This window comes from Gekko japonicus, unplaced genomic scaffold, assembly GCF_001447785.1.
Source record: "Gekko japonicus isolate JY-2015 unplaced genomic scaffold, Gekko_japonicus_V1.1 scaffold664, whole genome shotgun sequence".
Taxonomy (NCBI): Eukaryota; Metazoa; Chordata; class Lepidosauria; order Squamata; family Gekkonidae; genus Gekko; species Gekko japonicus.
In genome coordinates, this window is record NW_015166441.1 from 201,509 (window position 1) to 219,836 (window position 18,328).

Here is an 18,328-nt window from a genome sequence, read left to right on the forward strand (position 1 = left end):
TTTGGAACTTTGGAAAAAACACAGAGGTAGATACATTAAACTTGCATATGTGCATGGAAAGGACAACAAGAGGGAGCAAATGTGCATGTCAATATGGACTTCACAGTCTTTCTCCCATTTGCTAGCAAACATGAAACAAGAGCTCAGCACTAATAAAGAAATGAAAATGTAGCAGCAGACAGCAAATTCAGACGAACTGTAAGCTATCAGCAAAGTTCTTTTACGTTGCCCCAGCTATCACATGAATGTGCAAAACAGAAATGTTCAGGAAGTTATTGTTACAAAGTGATTAGAACAACTTTGTAACGGAACAGCACAGGAGGTCACTTCTATAAGGGATAGTATTGTAGTCCATTGTAATGTTTATTGCACTTATCATATCAACTCCATCTTTTACTGCAATGTCCTCTACCTTTGTAACTCTGTTTCATCATTATGGTATGTCAGTTAGACAGTTTTTCATTTGCATTGTTCTTCAGTTCTGTAATACTAGTAGCATTGCATTGTTTATTGGAGTTCTTTGCTGTTTGATTGCATTGCTTCTTATATTTTGTAATCCACATTGAATATCAGTAAGAAAGACAGGCTACAAATTAAATTAGTAATAGAGACAAACACATTTTTACCTGTTTGTTGAGAATACCTTTTCCATCTGTATCGGCCAGATCCCAAATCTAAAACACAGTTAGATGAAAGCAGCATATAAAAACAGTGCCAAAGCAGTTATGTCAGAAATGTTTTTGCCCTGCAATAAAGTGCCAGAAAATATTACCAACCATGTAACCATTAGTAGATTAGCAAGAATTCTGTCAAGTACAATAGACCAGATTACATATCAACACAAGCTTTTAGTATTAGCTGAATAGCATATAACAATGTTGCAGCTCTCACGGCTCAACAATATGAATGGAGTTTAAAAAAAAGATGACATATCCTGCCTACACAAAATACATACATTCATCATACATGTCACTTTTCACTGTGCATTTTGGGCAACAAGACCATGATCCTAATGACAGTTACACCCTTCTAACTCTGCTTAGGATGGCACTGTAAGCTCCTGTCCTCTCTTTAAGAGCCAGGTTCACAGATCATGGCATAGACATCTTTTTCCAAAACCAGACAAAGGATTTCATTGTGAGTTGATATCAGCTACACTGCCATTGTAAGTGGGGGGAGGTAGGAGGCTGTTGGGTGCACATCTTCAAGTACTGGAATGTTAAATTTAACTTCTTTCGCTGCGTCTTATCTCTTCGCTGAGCTCATGACCTTGATGCCTTGCTTCTCTGGCTTTGCTGGGAATATGAGCCCATTGGTTTAGGCGCACTGCAGTTCACCCTCTGATTGGCCCGAGTCCATCAGGGGACCCCACTTTGAATCCTGTATATCTTTCCCCTTTCCCACCTGCGGAGTTAGATCTAACACTGAACGTATGCACAGATGACCTGCCTTTACTGTACTCAATAAACTTGATCCTTCTAAAGGAGCGTTGTTGAGACTGATTGCTGTGGGATTCTGACAGTTGACTCATCTGAAAACACAAGCCAGAGCTGCAATCAGCTGAAGCCACTGTTCAGTTCTGAGAGATAATAAACACACAGACCTCAACTCAACACAGAGTAAAAGGCACTTCACAGCCTATTCTGGTGGTCTTAATCATACCTAATAAGGTTGAGGTATGGCTACTAAATGTTCCCATAAATGCCCATTTTGTGATTCACTCTATTTAAAGCCTTAAACTACAATCATGACTTGTCAAGAAAATTACTACTGTAGATACCATGAAGCTTAAGGATTGTAAATACAACGATCACAGTGGAGAACTAAACTGTGGGATTTGTTTGTTTCAGATAAAATTGCTATGCAATTAATAGCTTTTGACAATCCAAAAGGTGTTAATAATTTTTTGGAAATATGGTTTGTGTTTTTTGAATATATTACCGCTTGTCAACCCCGATTATACACACTACCTCAGAAATATAGAGATTTTGTATTTTATTAATAAGTTTTGTGCTTATGGTTAACTTTTCTTTCTTGTTTATTAGAGGTTGTTGAATGATACTGTATATAACTAACGAGTAATACATGTTGTAAAAATAAAAATCAATAAAAATGCTAAAAAAACCCAAAAAGCAACATATAAAGCACTATAGGGGACAGCATTTTAGTTCTGGTACATGATTTTATCAAAGTCAAGACAGAATAACAATCTCCCCTATTGGAAAAAAAATCATACTACCTTCCCAAGAATCAAGTCTGTCAGCCCTGATTTTTTCAGAAACACAGCTGCATCAGAAGCTAAAACTCTTCCAGTGTTACCTGGATCAACCTGCCAAAAGAGAGACGGTTCGTATTCTGACATAATGAAACCTGTATATCGGAAGCCTTACAAAATAGTATATTGCAACTTATATTACTTTCTGAACCACTAGGGCTTGCTTAGCTTAAACTTGCATGTGTAACATCACCACACATTTTTTATCTGCAAGGGTTGCTTCTTTTCATAGGCGAGCTTCAAAAGTCATAAGAGACCTAGGGTGAGGAATCCCCAATACTGTAGAAATAGGATCTCTCTGAAATGTGAATACTCAAGTGTCCTGGCAGAACAGCAAGGAGATAAAAAAAATGTACCTGCTCATCTTACTGCTACCATACATATGTGCTATATATCCATACTGGGAAACACACTAGCAGCATTCGCTATTCTAGTGCTGGGGGGGGGGGGAACCACACAATAATGAAGAAGGAGGACTGATTGCCACCAAAGCACAGTATTTTCCCAGCAGCTGCTATGAGCCCTCTCACTGTTGTCTCTTGTTCAGGTCAAAAGACAAAGTATGCCATGGGACTGGCAGCCAAGAGTGCGGTGTTGCACTTTCCCTGTTAGGAGGAGAATGAGGAGCAGACAAACCATCACCTGAACATTTATTTGGTAGGTTTTCTTATCCAAACCCGATCTTATTTGTATCAACCATGTCATGCTATCTGTCTCAATCTGTGGAATGTTTATTACAATAGGCAGCCATGGACCCTTGAAGCCTTCTGCATGGTCTTTGTAACTGTCAGCCAGAAACTCCTCTCCCCTACCAATTTCCCAAAGGGACAGAAAATGGTGTGGTGATAATTTCAACTTTTTTGAACAAAGCTAAGTTGAACAAAGCTGAAGGATTAGATTCACCATGTAGGGATGGTTCTTGATGTGCTTTGTTACAATACTCAGGGGGCATCAGTTTCACCAACTTAGAGCGAGAACTGGCTACAACTATTCCTGTTCCCCTCACATGAGAATTTGGCCTCAATCATCCATACTTTGGTAACCTCCAATTTGGATCGTAACAACAATCTAGGGCTATTTATGAAGACAGCTGAAAGCTATGAGTTGGATTCTGAGGCTCTCCTTACATTAGAGGATGGTTCCTTGTGTCAGAGGAAAAAGCCACTGCCAATGGAACAAATCTGCAAGATCCAGCTCTATAGTTGATTCAAATACAGCAGCCTGTCTTGTTGCAGGGTCATACTGAGGCATCCTTTTAATCTCATTTTGTTCCAACGGCAATGGCTGCCTCTTTGCTTCTGGGTACAGTTCCAAGTATGATATTTACCCTTAAAGCTGGGAAATGCAGAGGTGTTGTATACCTATACACATACTGGTCAACATCCCATCCTTTGCTGAAGACAAGGCAGTGACACCATGAAGATATGCTGCCGTTTAGTACTATTTCATACTCCACAACTGAACCCTAGCAATTTGTTTCTGGTGTGAAGCCCTACCTTAACCAAGCCTTCATTATAGCATTAAATCAAAGTAATTTAGAAACAGTTGCTATGTCATGCCAAAAACATACTGAAATATGGAACCATTAGATTTGTTGATTTTCTTTCTTTCTTTTTACTTAAGTTTCCCACTTTCCTGTACCTTCCCCTCTCCAAAGAAGCTCCTGGACTACTTTTAGCAACCTTTAGGTACTTCACTCAGCTGGGCTAGCAGATCCACCATGTAATTAAGTTTTATTTTTGGTTTGGGAGGAGCTGGACTTCTTCCTTCTTCTCCAACTTGAAGACAACGAACTCAGTCAGTGTCTAGAAAGACATTAGGGTTTTTGGCACTATTCTGCTTGCTTTTCACCTGCTCTCTTGTTTTGTTCTAAAAGCGACTTGACTGGTTATAGCCCCTTTCACTTGTATGTTAAAAGGAATTTTGTAATTCCTTATTTTAAATTAATATATCCAATTCTCAACATGGCCAACTCTGTAACATTTAAATCTGGAGACATATTTCAACAAACCTGAAAATCATGTTTGCAAAAAAAATCTGAAATAAAGGGGAAAAAAACACAATTGGGGGCCACTCCCCCAATAATAGCAGCAGCACCTGTAACTTGAAGAAATGAATGCCCTCAGTGACTGTTCCTATGCAACTAGCACAGTACTGCCAGCCTTCCAGCCTTTGTTTCAGTCTGTAAAAGGCACGGGGAGGGGGCAGGGCCATTTTGGCCTTTGAGGGAGGACTTACTGGGGCCAGGCCTAGCAGCAACCTCTGGGTAACCGGATACCACCTAACTTGCATGACTCAAACAGGGCTGGCTGCTTGCTACTACTCAACAGCAGCCACCATACTAAAGCCAGTGTGGTATACTGGTTAGCGTTTCAGGTTTGAATCACCAGTTTGCCTTGGAAGGTCTCTAGGTGACCTTGGGCCAGTCATACATTCTAGCCTAACCTACCTCATGGGGCTTTTGTGAGGAAAAAATGGATTACAGGAGAATGAGGTAAGTTACTTTGGGTCATATGGAGAAAGGTAGGGTATAAATGAAATAAATACAGATGAAGATTGAGGGTAGGTAAAAAGCAGGCTGGTGGGTGGGTGGGAAAGTTTTGGGTTTCTCTTCTGGCATGAGGAAATAGTGGAAAAGAGATACTGGGGAAAATAAGGCACCCAATGCAAGTCCTCTCAGGTTTCCCGCTGTGAAACTGGGCCTGGCTCAGTAGCTGGCACTGCACAACTGGGACACAGTTTCCTTGAGATTGCCAGGGAGAAGGAAGGAGAGAAAGCTGAAGACACGGGGGCAGATGAAGACAGGTTACCTCCTGTGTGGGAAAGAGGGACGGAAGCAGGAACATGGACAGGTTAGGGGAGCTTTTAGGGAAGAGAATGAAAAATAGTGGGGGAAGGAGAAATAGATGTTCCCCTCTAGTCTTGCAGGTCCTTGTTTGTAAAACCCATTATCTGTTATTGTTCTTGGTCTGATCAATCGTTCTGCAGGACCACCAGCAGTCACATCTCTGACTCTGCAAACGTTACTGTTTAAAGCTATAGACCTTCCATTTCAAGGATAGATAAGATTTTCCCAAGAGGCTTCTCTGCCTTGGAATTAACTCTCTAGCATTCAGAGGTGGCTCCACTAAATAATTCACAAAAACTAGTGTTTCTGGTAAAGGAGAAAAATTGAGGGCAGATAAATGGGGTTTCACAGTTGATGACATGAGATGCTGCAACCAAGAATGCTTTCTGGCTCACTGTTCTCTATTGCATGCTGCTTTGTCAGTTTGGGGACTGGGCAAATTAGCACACTTTCAATATTGTGTACGTGAAGTGCAGGGCTAAAAAGAGCATGAAAAGAGCACTTCCATATACAAAATGTCCTACTACAGTGAAATTACGCTAACACATATACATAAAAGAATAAGCTATACACAAAACACTACCAGCCAGGAAATTTACATAGATCAGCACCTATCTTGAAACCAGTTACTGGCAAATAGTCTTGTTAGCTTCTGTAGGATTACTTACAAGTTAATTTGTATTTATTATCTTTATCTTCACAATCACTAACATTTTCCAAAGATACTCCAAAATATGCAATTATGTAATCTCTCAGGATAAATAAGTAGTTTTAAAGATGTTTCTATCAGAAATATCCCCAGAATGCAAATTCTTTAAGTTACTGTACTTTAGTTTAGTGCATGAAGCATACAGACAGCAGTCTGAATTTTTTAACGGCTGTTCAATTATCCAAATTCTGCTGCAAAAAAGCATTTATGTTCCATGAAGAGAGACCTTTGTTTGGAATAAAACTTTCCTATTAATTACTAGTGGATCTAGTTCGTGTGTGTGTGTGTGTGTGTGTGTGTGTGTGTGTGTGTATTAAGTGCAATCAACTCGCTTCCAACTTATGGGGACCCTATGAATTAATTACCTCCAAAATGCCCTATCATTAACAGCCTTGCTCAGGTCTTGCACATTGTGGGTTGTGACTTCCTTGATTGAGTCAATCCATCTCATGTTGGGTCTTCCTCTTCTCCTGATGTCTTCAACTTTTCCTAGCACTATTGTCTTTTTCCTAGCATTACTGTCTTTCTCAGTGACTCTTGTCTTCTCATAATGTGACCAAAGTGCAATAGTTGACAAAGTTTGGTCATTTTAACTTAAAGGGAGAGTATGATAGCTCCTGCTTCAACATAACTAGTATTTGAGAATATGAGTGACTTCAATCAGAAGCCAAATATTTCTGCATTTAAATATCAGGAAGACTGAAAACCACAGTCTACAGAAATACTGCCCAAACTCACATGTCTTCATAGCTTAATTGAAAGATACTCCTATTCCACCAACTCAACGAGTAAGTACCTGGTGCGTTGAATTTTCAATAAAATGACCTACAAGCAGTAATTCCTTTACGCCGAACACAGAAACTGCTAAACACCCCCAGATATATACTTTGCCTGTACCCAGAAGCAAAGAGGCAGCCACTGCCGTTGGAACAAAATGAGATATATCATTACTGGGGGCCACCACAATACTCACGACCACAGTCTTTTATTTTTAATTCTTTAAATTTTCAAAAATTGTCCAACACAGGACATATAAAGCATATGTAGTTCCACTAAATTGATAAAAGAATGCTTCAAGCTATCCGAATTGTACCAGATTTATGAAAGATATGATAGTTTATTCCAACAAGGAGTCATTATAATACAGCTTACTGTATTCTTCTTATAACGAAGTGGGTCCATTATTATCTGGCACAAGTGGGGAACAATATAAAGCAGTTACGTAGTTCTGTGACTGTCATTTGTGATCAACAGTTGCCAATTTGTATGGGTATAAATAATTATTTGTCTAAAACATGCATGGCATAAATGGAGCCCACTGTATTATAAAGCTGGTAAAATAATATCCCATGAATTAACTGTACATCAAACTGTTTATCTAAGACAAAAACACAGGGACCATTTTCTTTTCCTGTTTAACATAATGTAACATAATATACTTATAACCACAGAAAAGTATACAATTCTAGAAAGGCATAACCCAAGAGAAGTATATAATTCTAGAAAGAAATAAGAACACAGGATGTAATCACACTTACCTGTCGATAGTATTTCTCGTATACAGGATTTGCACTCGACAGCTACAGAAAAAAGTTAAAATGCAAAATAAATGCTTTCTAAAACTTCAGCTTGCACATAGCTCAGTATCATTAAAATCTTTCTTTAGCAAAACAAATTGGTTTGTTTCTCAATGTCAAAGTCTAATCCCCCCCAGATATATACTTATTACAAAAAAAACCCCTAAAAACATAAATAATTACATTTCAAGATGGAAATAGAGATTCATGTTCAGAGGATCACTGAGACAATGTCAAACAAAGTAAAAAAGTCTTCACCCAATGGTATAAGATGCAACAGAACGGGACAGACAAATCTCCCTTGGGAGAGAATTGCAGAGTTTTGGTGACACTACTGAGAAGGCCCTCTCCTGCATTGCTACCTGTCTAATCTCAGAAGGCAGGTGCACCTGAAGGCGGGCCTCCAAAGATGACTGTAGTAGTTAGGTAGGTTTATGAGGGACTATAGCTACAATGAAGAATGTTGTGGCAGACTGACAGATATATAGCGACATGAATTCTTTCTAACTGACAAGAATTCACTTCTTCAGAAGCACAGTAGAAGATCTTCTCCATAAGAAATACGCCACCATATATTTGTAAATATTTACATTCATACCCTGTTTTCAAAAGAAGAGTTTCAGAGTACACCTGATACACTAAAATAACCGATACTCTACATGTAACTGTCAGATATTTAAAAACATGAGACACAAAATTCTCCGTTATTCTCAATAAAAAGCACAGTGGCTTGTTAGACTTTTCCAGTTGTTCACCTAATGTACAAGTTAAATTACTCCACAGTACAGACAATAAAATATAAATTAGGGCCCTCCAAAGATAAACTTAATAATACAATAATATTATAAAATATCCACAGATAATAAAACAACTACACAAAGATTCAATATACCAGGATGGCTTCAGTATTTCATCAAAGTTTTAATGCCTTTGAGATAAATTTTACTGCGATTTCTGCAGTCTTATAATTCCTCGAAAGAAAATTTAAAACATGCTTGATCAGTTGAGCCATCAGGAAATGTGGCCGTGAGAGGTACTATCATATTAACTCTTAACTTAGCATAAATCATACAAGAAGACAAAAACAGTCTGCAACAGATTCTAAAGTCTAGATTCCACACAGACATACTTTCTGCTCCCAAGGAATACTCTTGAATCTATCTGTTTACTCTGCTAGAGATACAAAATTCAACCCTGAGGAACCTTTCACAAGCAGTCTTCCAGAATCATCATCTAGAACCTATCTCTCAGAAAGCAGTGGAATCACTGCAAAGCAGTGTCATAAGTCCCCAATTCTATGTGGTGATCCAGAAGTGTACCCTGGACAACAGTGCTGAAGAACTACTAATATGTCCGAGGAATCAATACAGTTATGTTCCTCTTATTCTTTTCTCAATGTTGTGATCATCTACCAGGATGATCAAGGCAATTTCTAACAGCAAACCCAGCTGAAAGCCAAACAGAAATGGATCAAGAGACCCTGCTTCACCCAAGAGCCATTATCTTTCCTCAGTCAGATTTAGGCCTATCATGTCAGCAGGATCCAGCAATGGCTTCTGAAAAAGGAACCTAACAGGGGCTTCATTCAAAGTGGCTGGCAGACAATGCTTTGAGATAGATACAGTCAACCTGCCATAACTAGATATGACTAGCCATGAGGGCAAGGGTCAAGACCTCTCCAAGTATTTTTTCTGCATTCTCAGATGAAACCAATTTAAATGGCTCCTAGCAATAGTGACCAACCACCACCAAAGGGACCTCAGGAGCAGAGGTAGCAAAGTGGCATTTAAGTCGGACTGGATATGTGAGCTGTTATATCTACAAAATGCCTTGCAATAGAATCCATGCATCCAAATTGTTTTTGTTACAACAGAATTTCCTGAATTTGCTAAAGTTACATTCAAGGTTCAATTTCTCACTCTGAAACAACCAGTTATCATGAATGTAGCCTTAGTCTAGATTAATTACTGGTCCGGCAAAGAATTAAGGTAAAACAGGCATCATGCTCAGCCAAGAAATGCAAGCTTGCTATTTGGCCTCTTTTTCCCCTCTATTTCATATTCATTCCGATGGCTCTTGGTAGACTGGTACATCAGTCCTTTCTTCAGTCAGCTGGATACTGTGTGTCTGGCTTCAGTGAGCCAGACAAAGAAGCACAGTGGGAAAGCTACATGTGGAGAATACTGACCTAGCAAGTAGCTATTTGTGTTTCACGGGAAAGAAAGAACTTGTATACACCTTTAAGTAATCTCCAATATACAACAAATCTTAAGTATTTTATACAGTTTATCTGAGACATGCCCTGACCTGGATAGCCCAGCCTAGCCCGATCTCATCAGATCTTGGAAGCTAAGCACAGTTGGCCCTGGTCAGTATTTGAAAGGGAGACCTCCAAGGAATGCGCAGAACCAGGCAATGGCAAACCACCTCTGAACGTCTCTTGCCTTGAAAACCCCATGGGGTTGCCATGAGTCAGCTGTGACTCGATGGCAAAACAGCAACAAATCTGAGACATGATAGTCTATCTTAACATGTTATTTGCTCTAGTCAAAGCACAACATTAAAAGGATTTTCATGTTTAGCAAATATATTAACTGTCAAAGGACATTAAGGCCAAGGCCCTGGTTAAGGGTGATGGATGGGGCAAGACAAACAGACAAAAGGGCTGAGGTATGAATCCTCACACCCCCAGGGTATCACTGCCACTAGTCCCCTTAACTACCCAGACAGCCAGAGACTCTCTGAGGGGCGGTTCCCGGGGGCACTCAAGGAAGCGATGGTCCACCCCCTCTTGAAAAAACCATCACTGGATCCTGCCGAATTGGCCAGCTATCGGCCGGTTTCCAATTTGCCCTATCTGGGCAAATTAATGGAGAGAGTGATGGCGATATAGTTACAGGGCTTCCTGGATGACGCTTCCACCTTAGACCCCTTCCAGTCTGGCTTTCGCCCAGGGCATGAGACGGAGACAGTGCTGGTGGCCCTTACCGACGACCTCTGGAGGCATCTGGATCGAGGCGGTGTGGCAGCGCTGCTGTTATTAGATCTGTCGTCCGCATTTGATACGGTCGACCATCAGCTGCTGACCCGTCGCCTCGCCGACGCGGGGATACAGGGGCTTGCCCTTCAGTTGTTTGCCTCTTTTCTCCAGGGTCGGGGACAGAGGGTGGCACTAGGGGAACAGCAGTTCCGGAGGCATCCGCTTGAATGCGGCGTGCCTCAGGGGGTGTGCTCTCCCCAATGTTGTTTAACATCTATATGCACCCCCTTGCCCAGATTGCTTGGAGGTATGGGCTGGGGTGTCATCAATACGCAGATGACACCCAGCTCTATCTGATGTTGGGCGGCCGGTCGGACTCCAGTCCAGAAGACCTGAACCGGGCATTGCAAGCCGTGGCTGGTTGGTTTAGACTGAGCCGGCTGAAACTAAACCCAGAGAAGACGGAGGTCCTGTGCCTGAGTCGGGGTGGTCTGGGGACGGGGTTCCCTCTCCTGATCTTCAATGGGGCACCTTTGGTGCCAGCGCCGGAAGTTAGGAGCTTGGGAGTGCTCCTGGATTCCTCCCTAACGATTAAGGCCCAGGTAGCAGCCGCTGCCGGTTCGGCCTTTTACCACCTTCAGTTGATTCGGCAGTTGGTACTCTTCCTCAACCGTGACAACCTGGCTACAGTGATCCATGCGATGGTCACCTCGAGATTAGACTACTGTAACACTTTCTACATGGGGCTGCCTTTGTCGCAAATTCGGAAGCTGCAGTTAGTGCAGAATGCTGTGGCCAGGCTTCTGATGGGTCTCCCTAGATGGGAACACATCCGGCCTGTGCTGAAAGTGCTGCACTGGCTGCCAATAGCTTTCCGAATCCGCTTCAAGGTGCTGGTACTTACCTTTAAAGCCCTATATGGCCAGGGTCCGACGTGCCTAAGGGACTGCCTTTCCCCACACATACCCCAGAGAGCACTACGGTTGGGGGCCCAACATTGCTTAACTGATCCCGGGCCCCAGGGAGGCCAGGCTTGTGGCAACCAGGGCCAGGGCCTTTCCAGTGGCGGCTCCTACCTGGTGGAATGAGCTCCCGGAGGAGATCAGGGCCCTGCGGGACCTCTCACAGTTCCGCAGGGCCTGCAAGACAGAGCTCTTCCATCAGGCTTTTAATTAGAAGCCGCCACTACCACCGCCACCAACTATCTTGTGGTAACAACGGGGTAATGGGATGGCCCATTATAAAGCTCTGGCCACAGTACTGCGATGGATCGGTACCACTGAAGTGGGCCCTTGGGTAACATCTATAGGCCATCATCTTATTCAATTGAATGGGTAAAACCATTGAGCACTTTATTACTGTTAAATATGGTTGTTTTATTCTGTTTTTAATGTTTTATATTTGGCACATGGTGCCCCTGTTTGTGAGCCGCCCTGAGCCCGTTCGCCGGGAGGGTGGGATAGAAATGCAATAATAAAATAAATAAAATAAAACTAAGGGACCAAGCTTCTAGCCCTCCCTGGTCCAAGAACAAAAGGTCAACCTTGCTAGGTTGCACATCCAAGATGAGTTCCAGAAAATAGTTACTTTAGTAGCTGTAACCAATGGGGGTAAAGTAGTAGATACAGACTGAAGACCCAGAGTTCAAGAACACCACAAAGTATAATTAAAGTGATTTATTAAAAGACTGTGCAAGAATATACAATAAAAGAGCAGTGAATGGTAAGAACAAAAGAAAGCTAAATAACTAATCTAAGGACTTTTACAAGCATTTGATCCCATTCCAGATGTTACCTTGACAAGACTGCATCCAAGACAGTTACAAAACCCAAGTGAAAAAGGTGTCCACCCAACCTTGCCTACCAGAATCAAGGTGTCCCAAAGCTAGCTGTGATTCAGACAGTGGGCAAGATTTTTCCTTTATGCCTCATGACCTGCATTGGCATGAACTACGGCCAATGATGTAACTGGACCAACCATTGGCTTTGAAACTGCTAGGCCCCATGATCTGGCACCTGTGAAAACCTCCCATCCTCCTTATCTCTCTCTCTAAGGCCATAGTCAGCTCAACCTTGGTTTCTCAGAAAGCTGAAAGCTTCCATATTTTTTCCAGGCCTCAGCTTGAACCATTGTTTAGATATTTGACAAGAGACTACCAAAAAGGCCTAGTCTCTTGACGTTAACTGCTGCCATTTACAGGTCTGATGTCCTTTCTGTCTAGAGATCCAGGCAGCCATTCCAATTGTACATATTATCATATTCTTTATTTCAGTACTCTGATGACCATCTCATTTGTGCCTTCAATAATGAACTGTTATGTATTCCAGTTACCAACAATCAGAACTACACTCTAATAGCTATAACCCATAACCTAAGCACTCTCAGACCAACAATTCATATACCTAAAGCTTTGTGTACACCATACAGGAGACAGAGAGGGGCCATAACTGAGATGGCATGTTGTCTGAAGGACATCAAACTAAAAGAGTTTTTGAAGATGGAGTAAACAGAAGCAATGTCAAGGTATCTGCCAGAAGACACTGGAGAAATGATACACATATTTGCCATGTTCATTAAACTGGGCCAACATTAACAAATGGCAATCCAGTAAACACTCCCCAAAGTGTTCATTTAAATGTTAGATATACCTTAGCGCCTTGTTATCTGCTTGTCGCATGCTTAAATCTGAGAAAAACATTAATTCACTAAAAGATGCATTGGAATCAATCTCAGCTTGATTATCTTTAGTTCCTACAACCTTGTGGTAAAACAGTCCCCCTCACCCATGCTTGTTTCTTATGAATTGCTTACAACATTAGCTTTTGGGAGCCTCCATATACAATGCTGTACAATCATTATAAAGTTCATTTTATAACAACCAATCACCATTCACATATACTAAGTGTTGCTTAGACTGACACATAGTTTGAAGGGAGAACGGTTTTGCTAAACCACTGCTGAGCCATCGTAAATCTAAATTCACTAATCTGTGTCTCTTCTCCAAGGAATTACTGATCTTGAGTCAACTAGAGTAATGTCATCATTTTGTGAGCAAAACATTACTACAACCAAATTTACTCTTGAATAGGAAACAGATGCTGGTTCATATCCTGCAGCTTCATAACATTAAGAGCAAAGCAGTCTCTCGATTCAGTAAACATGCAAGCTACCTGAACTAGCATTTCCAGTTTAGCACCTGATTAAGAAATGCAAATAACATTTTCTGTACAATGGGAAGCTTGCAAAGACATCTAAATTCTTCTTCCAACAGACCCTACAAGGCATACTGTCTTCCAATACAGACAGAACAGCTGGAATTTTGAAGTCTTATACTAACATTTTCAGATGAAGAAAATATTCTATGAATCAAATGTTAAAGTCAAAGCAATAACTATTTACAAGTATAAGCTAATACTGTGACTCCTTTCAGTTTGCTGTGGAACACAAATGCATGTCCTAATTAAGGCATTAGACATTAGCTGTTTTAGGCCCCAGAGGTTTTGAATGTTGATAAGATTTATGAAATCAAGCTCAATACCCGTGTCACCCACACACTTCAGGATCCATTCAGTCCCTTGTCCTCTAATACAAGTGTACGTGAACCAAGACAGCATGCTCATTTATCTGTTCTGGTTTACACAAATGCCCCTTTCTCCACTAGGTACTCATATCCCACTTCACTTAACAAGGTCTGAAGCCTTTCTCCAGCCTAATGGGACTTCTTCCTAAAGTGGGATACTGCCTCTTTACCTATGAATGGTTGTCAGGGTCCCTGTTCCAGTTCAACAGTAAGACTTCAAAATATATAGAAAACACTTAAGAATAGACCGTTTCATAGCACACAGAAAGGAAAATCTGGCAAAGAAATATCTTCATGTTCAAGGATTTAAAATGGTCTATAAATCACTAATCCAGGAGCATGACCAAGAGCTTTGTAGTTACTTGTACAAAATGATCCTGTGGTTTACATTCCACTTCGACCAGATTCATCATCCATGCCACAGGATAAAAATGTACCCCAAAACAAATGTTTATCTTGAGTAAGAGACTTTGAAATTGTCTACCAGTTCTAACTCTCTGTCCAGGCCGGCTTTAATAAACCAGGCATGCAGTACACTGTTATACACACCAATATATTTGCAACTGTTACCTCATTAAAAACTTGACATTGCAAAAGGGGCTAAGAACTGAATTATTTATGCAAACCAATATTTCTTCTTGGAGGCTTATTAGTAAAGAGAGTTGTGGTGCTCTCAGTGGATCATGTGCAACAGGAAGGTTTACTACAACAGTTAATCCAGTCTTCAAATTCATACAAAAAAGGAAGTCAGAAGGAACAGGCATGTGAGAATTTGGTTTAATACCATCCTTTAGAAATATCTTGATGTAGCAAAACAGAATGTTCACCACCATACAATATATCCGTCCAAAGCCATATGAAGGGTCTGACACCAGTCCCACAACCACTGCAAAAGTGGGGCAGGAGGGTGGGGGGACTGCCCTTCAGTAGGGACGATAAGAGGAAACATGGCTTGCCTATGGCTCCTGAGGAAAGGCCTGTGGTCAGTGCGACTTTGGGGCTGGACATCCTCAGGGCAATACATGTAAGGCTGGTAATGGCATGGCTTTAAACCCTGGAAGGCCAGAAATCAAAGCTAAGACTCCACAGCCCAATGGTGGTCCGATGGGGGCAAGACAGAGAGGAGACCAGAGCACAGTCAGCCACAAGGGGGTGCAGATCACTCACAAACCTTTTCCTGTTACTGAACAGTTCCCCATGAAGCAGAGGACAGGGGAGGGACTTTCAGAGACTTCGATGAATTATTTAAACTCCTCCAGAACAGAGCCAAGGAGAACATGGATGGGGCTATTCCTCTCTCCACATAGCTAGCTCAGAGAGAAGGGCAGGAGACTGAAGGGAGAATCCCAGCAGGAGGAATCAGGGTGAAGATTCAACCCCCTCTCCTCTCAGTCTGATGCAGTTGCAGGGAATGAGGGTGAACTCAGTACACCCTCTGGTGACCTCATCTGAGGAGGCAGATATGCAACACTTTGGACGGTCTTTTCAGTGCACTACTAGCAGTGGCCTACTTCCTCACAATACCTCTCTCCTAAACTACCTTGTGAGAAACAGCCCTACTGTTTATTTTTCCTTTCTTCATATATAAATGAGGCCTAGTGAACAACCCACTATATTACGTCTAAAGAAATAAAATTCTATTCCAGCATAAATGTTCATGGACTAGAGCTTGTTTGCCTTTAAAGTACCAGTAAACTACTGTTTATTTTTTCTGTGTCAAGAGACTAACACAGCTATCCCTCTGGAATTGCTTAGAAATCTGGTCTTGTGACGTTTATACTCCACTTCTCTCTCCAATCGGGACCAAAGCAGCTTGTTACATCATTCTCCCCCTCCATTTTATCCTCACAAGCCTGAAAGGTGGTTTAAACTGAGAGAGAACAACTGGCCCAAAGTCACCCAGAGAACTTTCATGTCAGAGTAAAGATTCAAACCTAGATCTCTCCAATCCTTGTCTGGCACTCTAACCACACACCCTACTGGCTTTCTTGCAAACTTTCCTATATGACATTGTTCCACCTCTACTGCATTCATTTCCATACTAGCTTGTATAAAGAGACTGGTATGTTCCCTGCGTTTAAAAAATAAGATCCACACCAACAGGGTGAATTTTGCATCCTGTTTAGGTTATGCAAGTTATCTTGGCTTGCATATATTTGTTTGCTTTGCATAATTTAACCTACAACTACTCACTAGAGCACCAATCCTACCCTCCCTTTACTACTGGAAATCCCTCTTAGCCTTTCTACTGTCTTTCACAAGCCTTGTACAAAATTTTGAAGCCTATTCAGTCTTAAAAACTAGAAATTTGCTTTTTAAAAAGAAAAAATGAGAGATGGTATCAAGAAGCAGTACATTTCTTTAAAAATCTACATTTAAGATAGACAAGTACATACAAACATCCTTCCTGCACTTACATATAAAGTCAAAATTGTGATCCACCATGAAATCATATTACTTTTAGAATGACGTGATTATTGCAAAGCTTTCCCCAGGCCATTCATACTATTTATAGCACAGCTTCTGCTTTGAGTTATAGTGCATGCATACTACTCTATATGTAAAATTAGAACTACACTGTGCCAGCTTAAAAGAGTGTTTAAACTTGCACTGCTATTTATTAGTGTCAAAATCAGTTGACTTTACCAGATGTTATAGCAGGCTGTTGGGAACACCTAATGTGCTAGGTCAATATGATCACAGCCTAACCAAAAAAAATCTTTGTATGCCTAAATAGGGTCATGTTTATTTTAGATGATGGGCACTCATTTGAATTCTGTTTGAAGCACACAAATGTCTATTGGCACTTTTTCTCCTGGTTTGTTTTTCTTTTTTACTTTGTAATATACAACTTGTTGCTGTATAAGGGAAACATCTGTGTTAGTCATTTCAACTCCAAACCTTTCTAGCAATATAAATAATTTGGGCAACATCAATTAAAAGTAGGGATAGAATGTTCTCAATATAAAAGATATTCATAAGATGTTCAAACATTTAATAACTAGGCTTTTAGATAACATCTATGGCAAGATTGTTTTCTCAGTGCTAGAGTGCTGTTACATGGTACCCTAAAAGCATACTAAATGCAAAATTTAATTCTCCACTGCATGTGACTGTAAAGTTAAGCAGTCCATACACACACATGCAAACTGGAACAAGATCTGAACAGTTCAGCTGCTAAGTATCTGAAACATGAAATGACTTAACACTTCACAATTATTATAATAATCTTATGTTAATTAGATTTACTTTGAGTGAGATAAACGAAAACCCACAGCACAAGAATCCTGGTCCAGCAGCCTATGCACATGAGATTTCTGATGGACAAAATTCCAGGCAAGTCCCTCCCACTTACTTCAATGTGACAGTGTTCCACAAGAGTAATTTCATGCCCCCAACAAGGAAATTCATGGGAAAGTTCCAATGTATATGGATTATGTGCATATGTGAGAGCCCTGGGGAGCACAGATATATACTGGGGACTAGATCTGTCTAAACAGAACTACAGCTTTAACTACAGATGGATTCTTATATATTCCGTAGTTAATCAGGTGAAGCCACTTCAAGAGACAAATTTGTATTGGGGCAAATACTTAGAATCCCAGAAATCTCAGTCTCTTTTGTATAGTTTTCAGTCCTGATACAAAGTGACAGTGCAAAACTGGTTCTCTGAGTCTATTTGGCACTATAAGGCATTTTCATTAACTTCAGATTAAATAGCATTTCTTATCACACACGTAAACTGGAAAACCCTGCTTAATAAATGCTTCAAGGTCAGTCACTTATGATGCACCATTCCCTAGTTCCATTCTGTTTTCAAGGGCTCTTTTCTCAGTTCATATGTGACCGCCAAGGCTATTTTATAGTTTCCTACCTACTATGTTTGTGGCTCAGCATTAACTGACAAATGTTGCCATTAGTATCCTGCTCTATTCCAGGGAACTCAAGAGTACCTCTTTTTAAAAATCCAGTGAGGTACATCTGGCTGGGGAATTCACATGGAGAGAGACTTACATTCAAAGTGTGGGAAAAGGTGTTTGAACACGCACTTTCTTCCCTAAAAGAAAGTGTCTCACAAACAGTGTATATGTTCAAAATGCTTTCACAATATTTATAATGCAAGTTTATTTTCACCCTTAATAAGCTTCATGGCCAAGAGTCGGAATGTGCAGGTTCCATATCTAGACACATTTTAAGGGCCAACTCACATGTCACAATGTCTGCCTAGATTGTCAAAAGATATTATCTTGGGGTTCTGTGCTGGGAACTCAATTCCTAAGCATGCAAGGGCCTCATCAGGACCATGGCCCAAAGGGAAAAGAGGCTCAAACTCCTCCCACATACACCTTTTTCCAGACC

The 18,328-nt window shown here is 40.9% G+C and overlaps 1 protein-coding gene across 1 annotated transcript in view; it reads right to left on the reverse strand.

The window, feature by feature from the left end:
• The window catches only part of EPS15 (epidermal growth factor receptor pathway substrate 15), a 115,624-nt gene that overhangs the window by 90,563 nt on the left and 6,733 nt on the right, over positions 1-18,328 (reverse strand). Inside the window, exons 2-4 of the mRNA XM_015411963.1 lie at positions 7,371-7,412; positions 2,240-2,329; positions 627-674 (exon numbers count right to left, since the gene is read on the reverse strand). Coding sequence (XP_015267449.1) covers positions 627-674; positions 2,240-2,329; positions 7,371-7,412 — 180 coding nt within the window. The remainder of the gene's footprint in view (positions 1-626; positions 675-2,239; positions 2,330-7,370; positions 7,413-18,328) is intronic.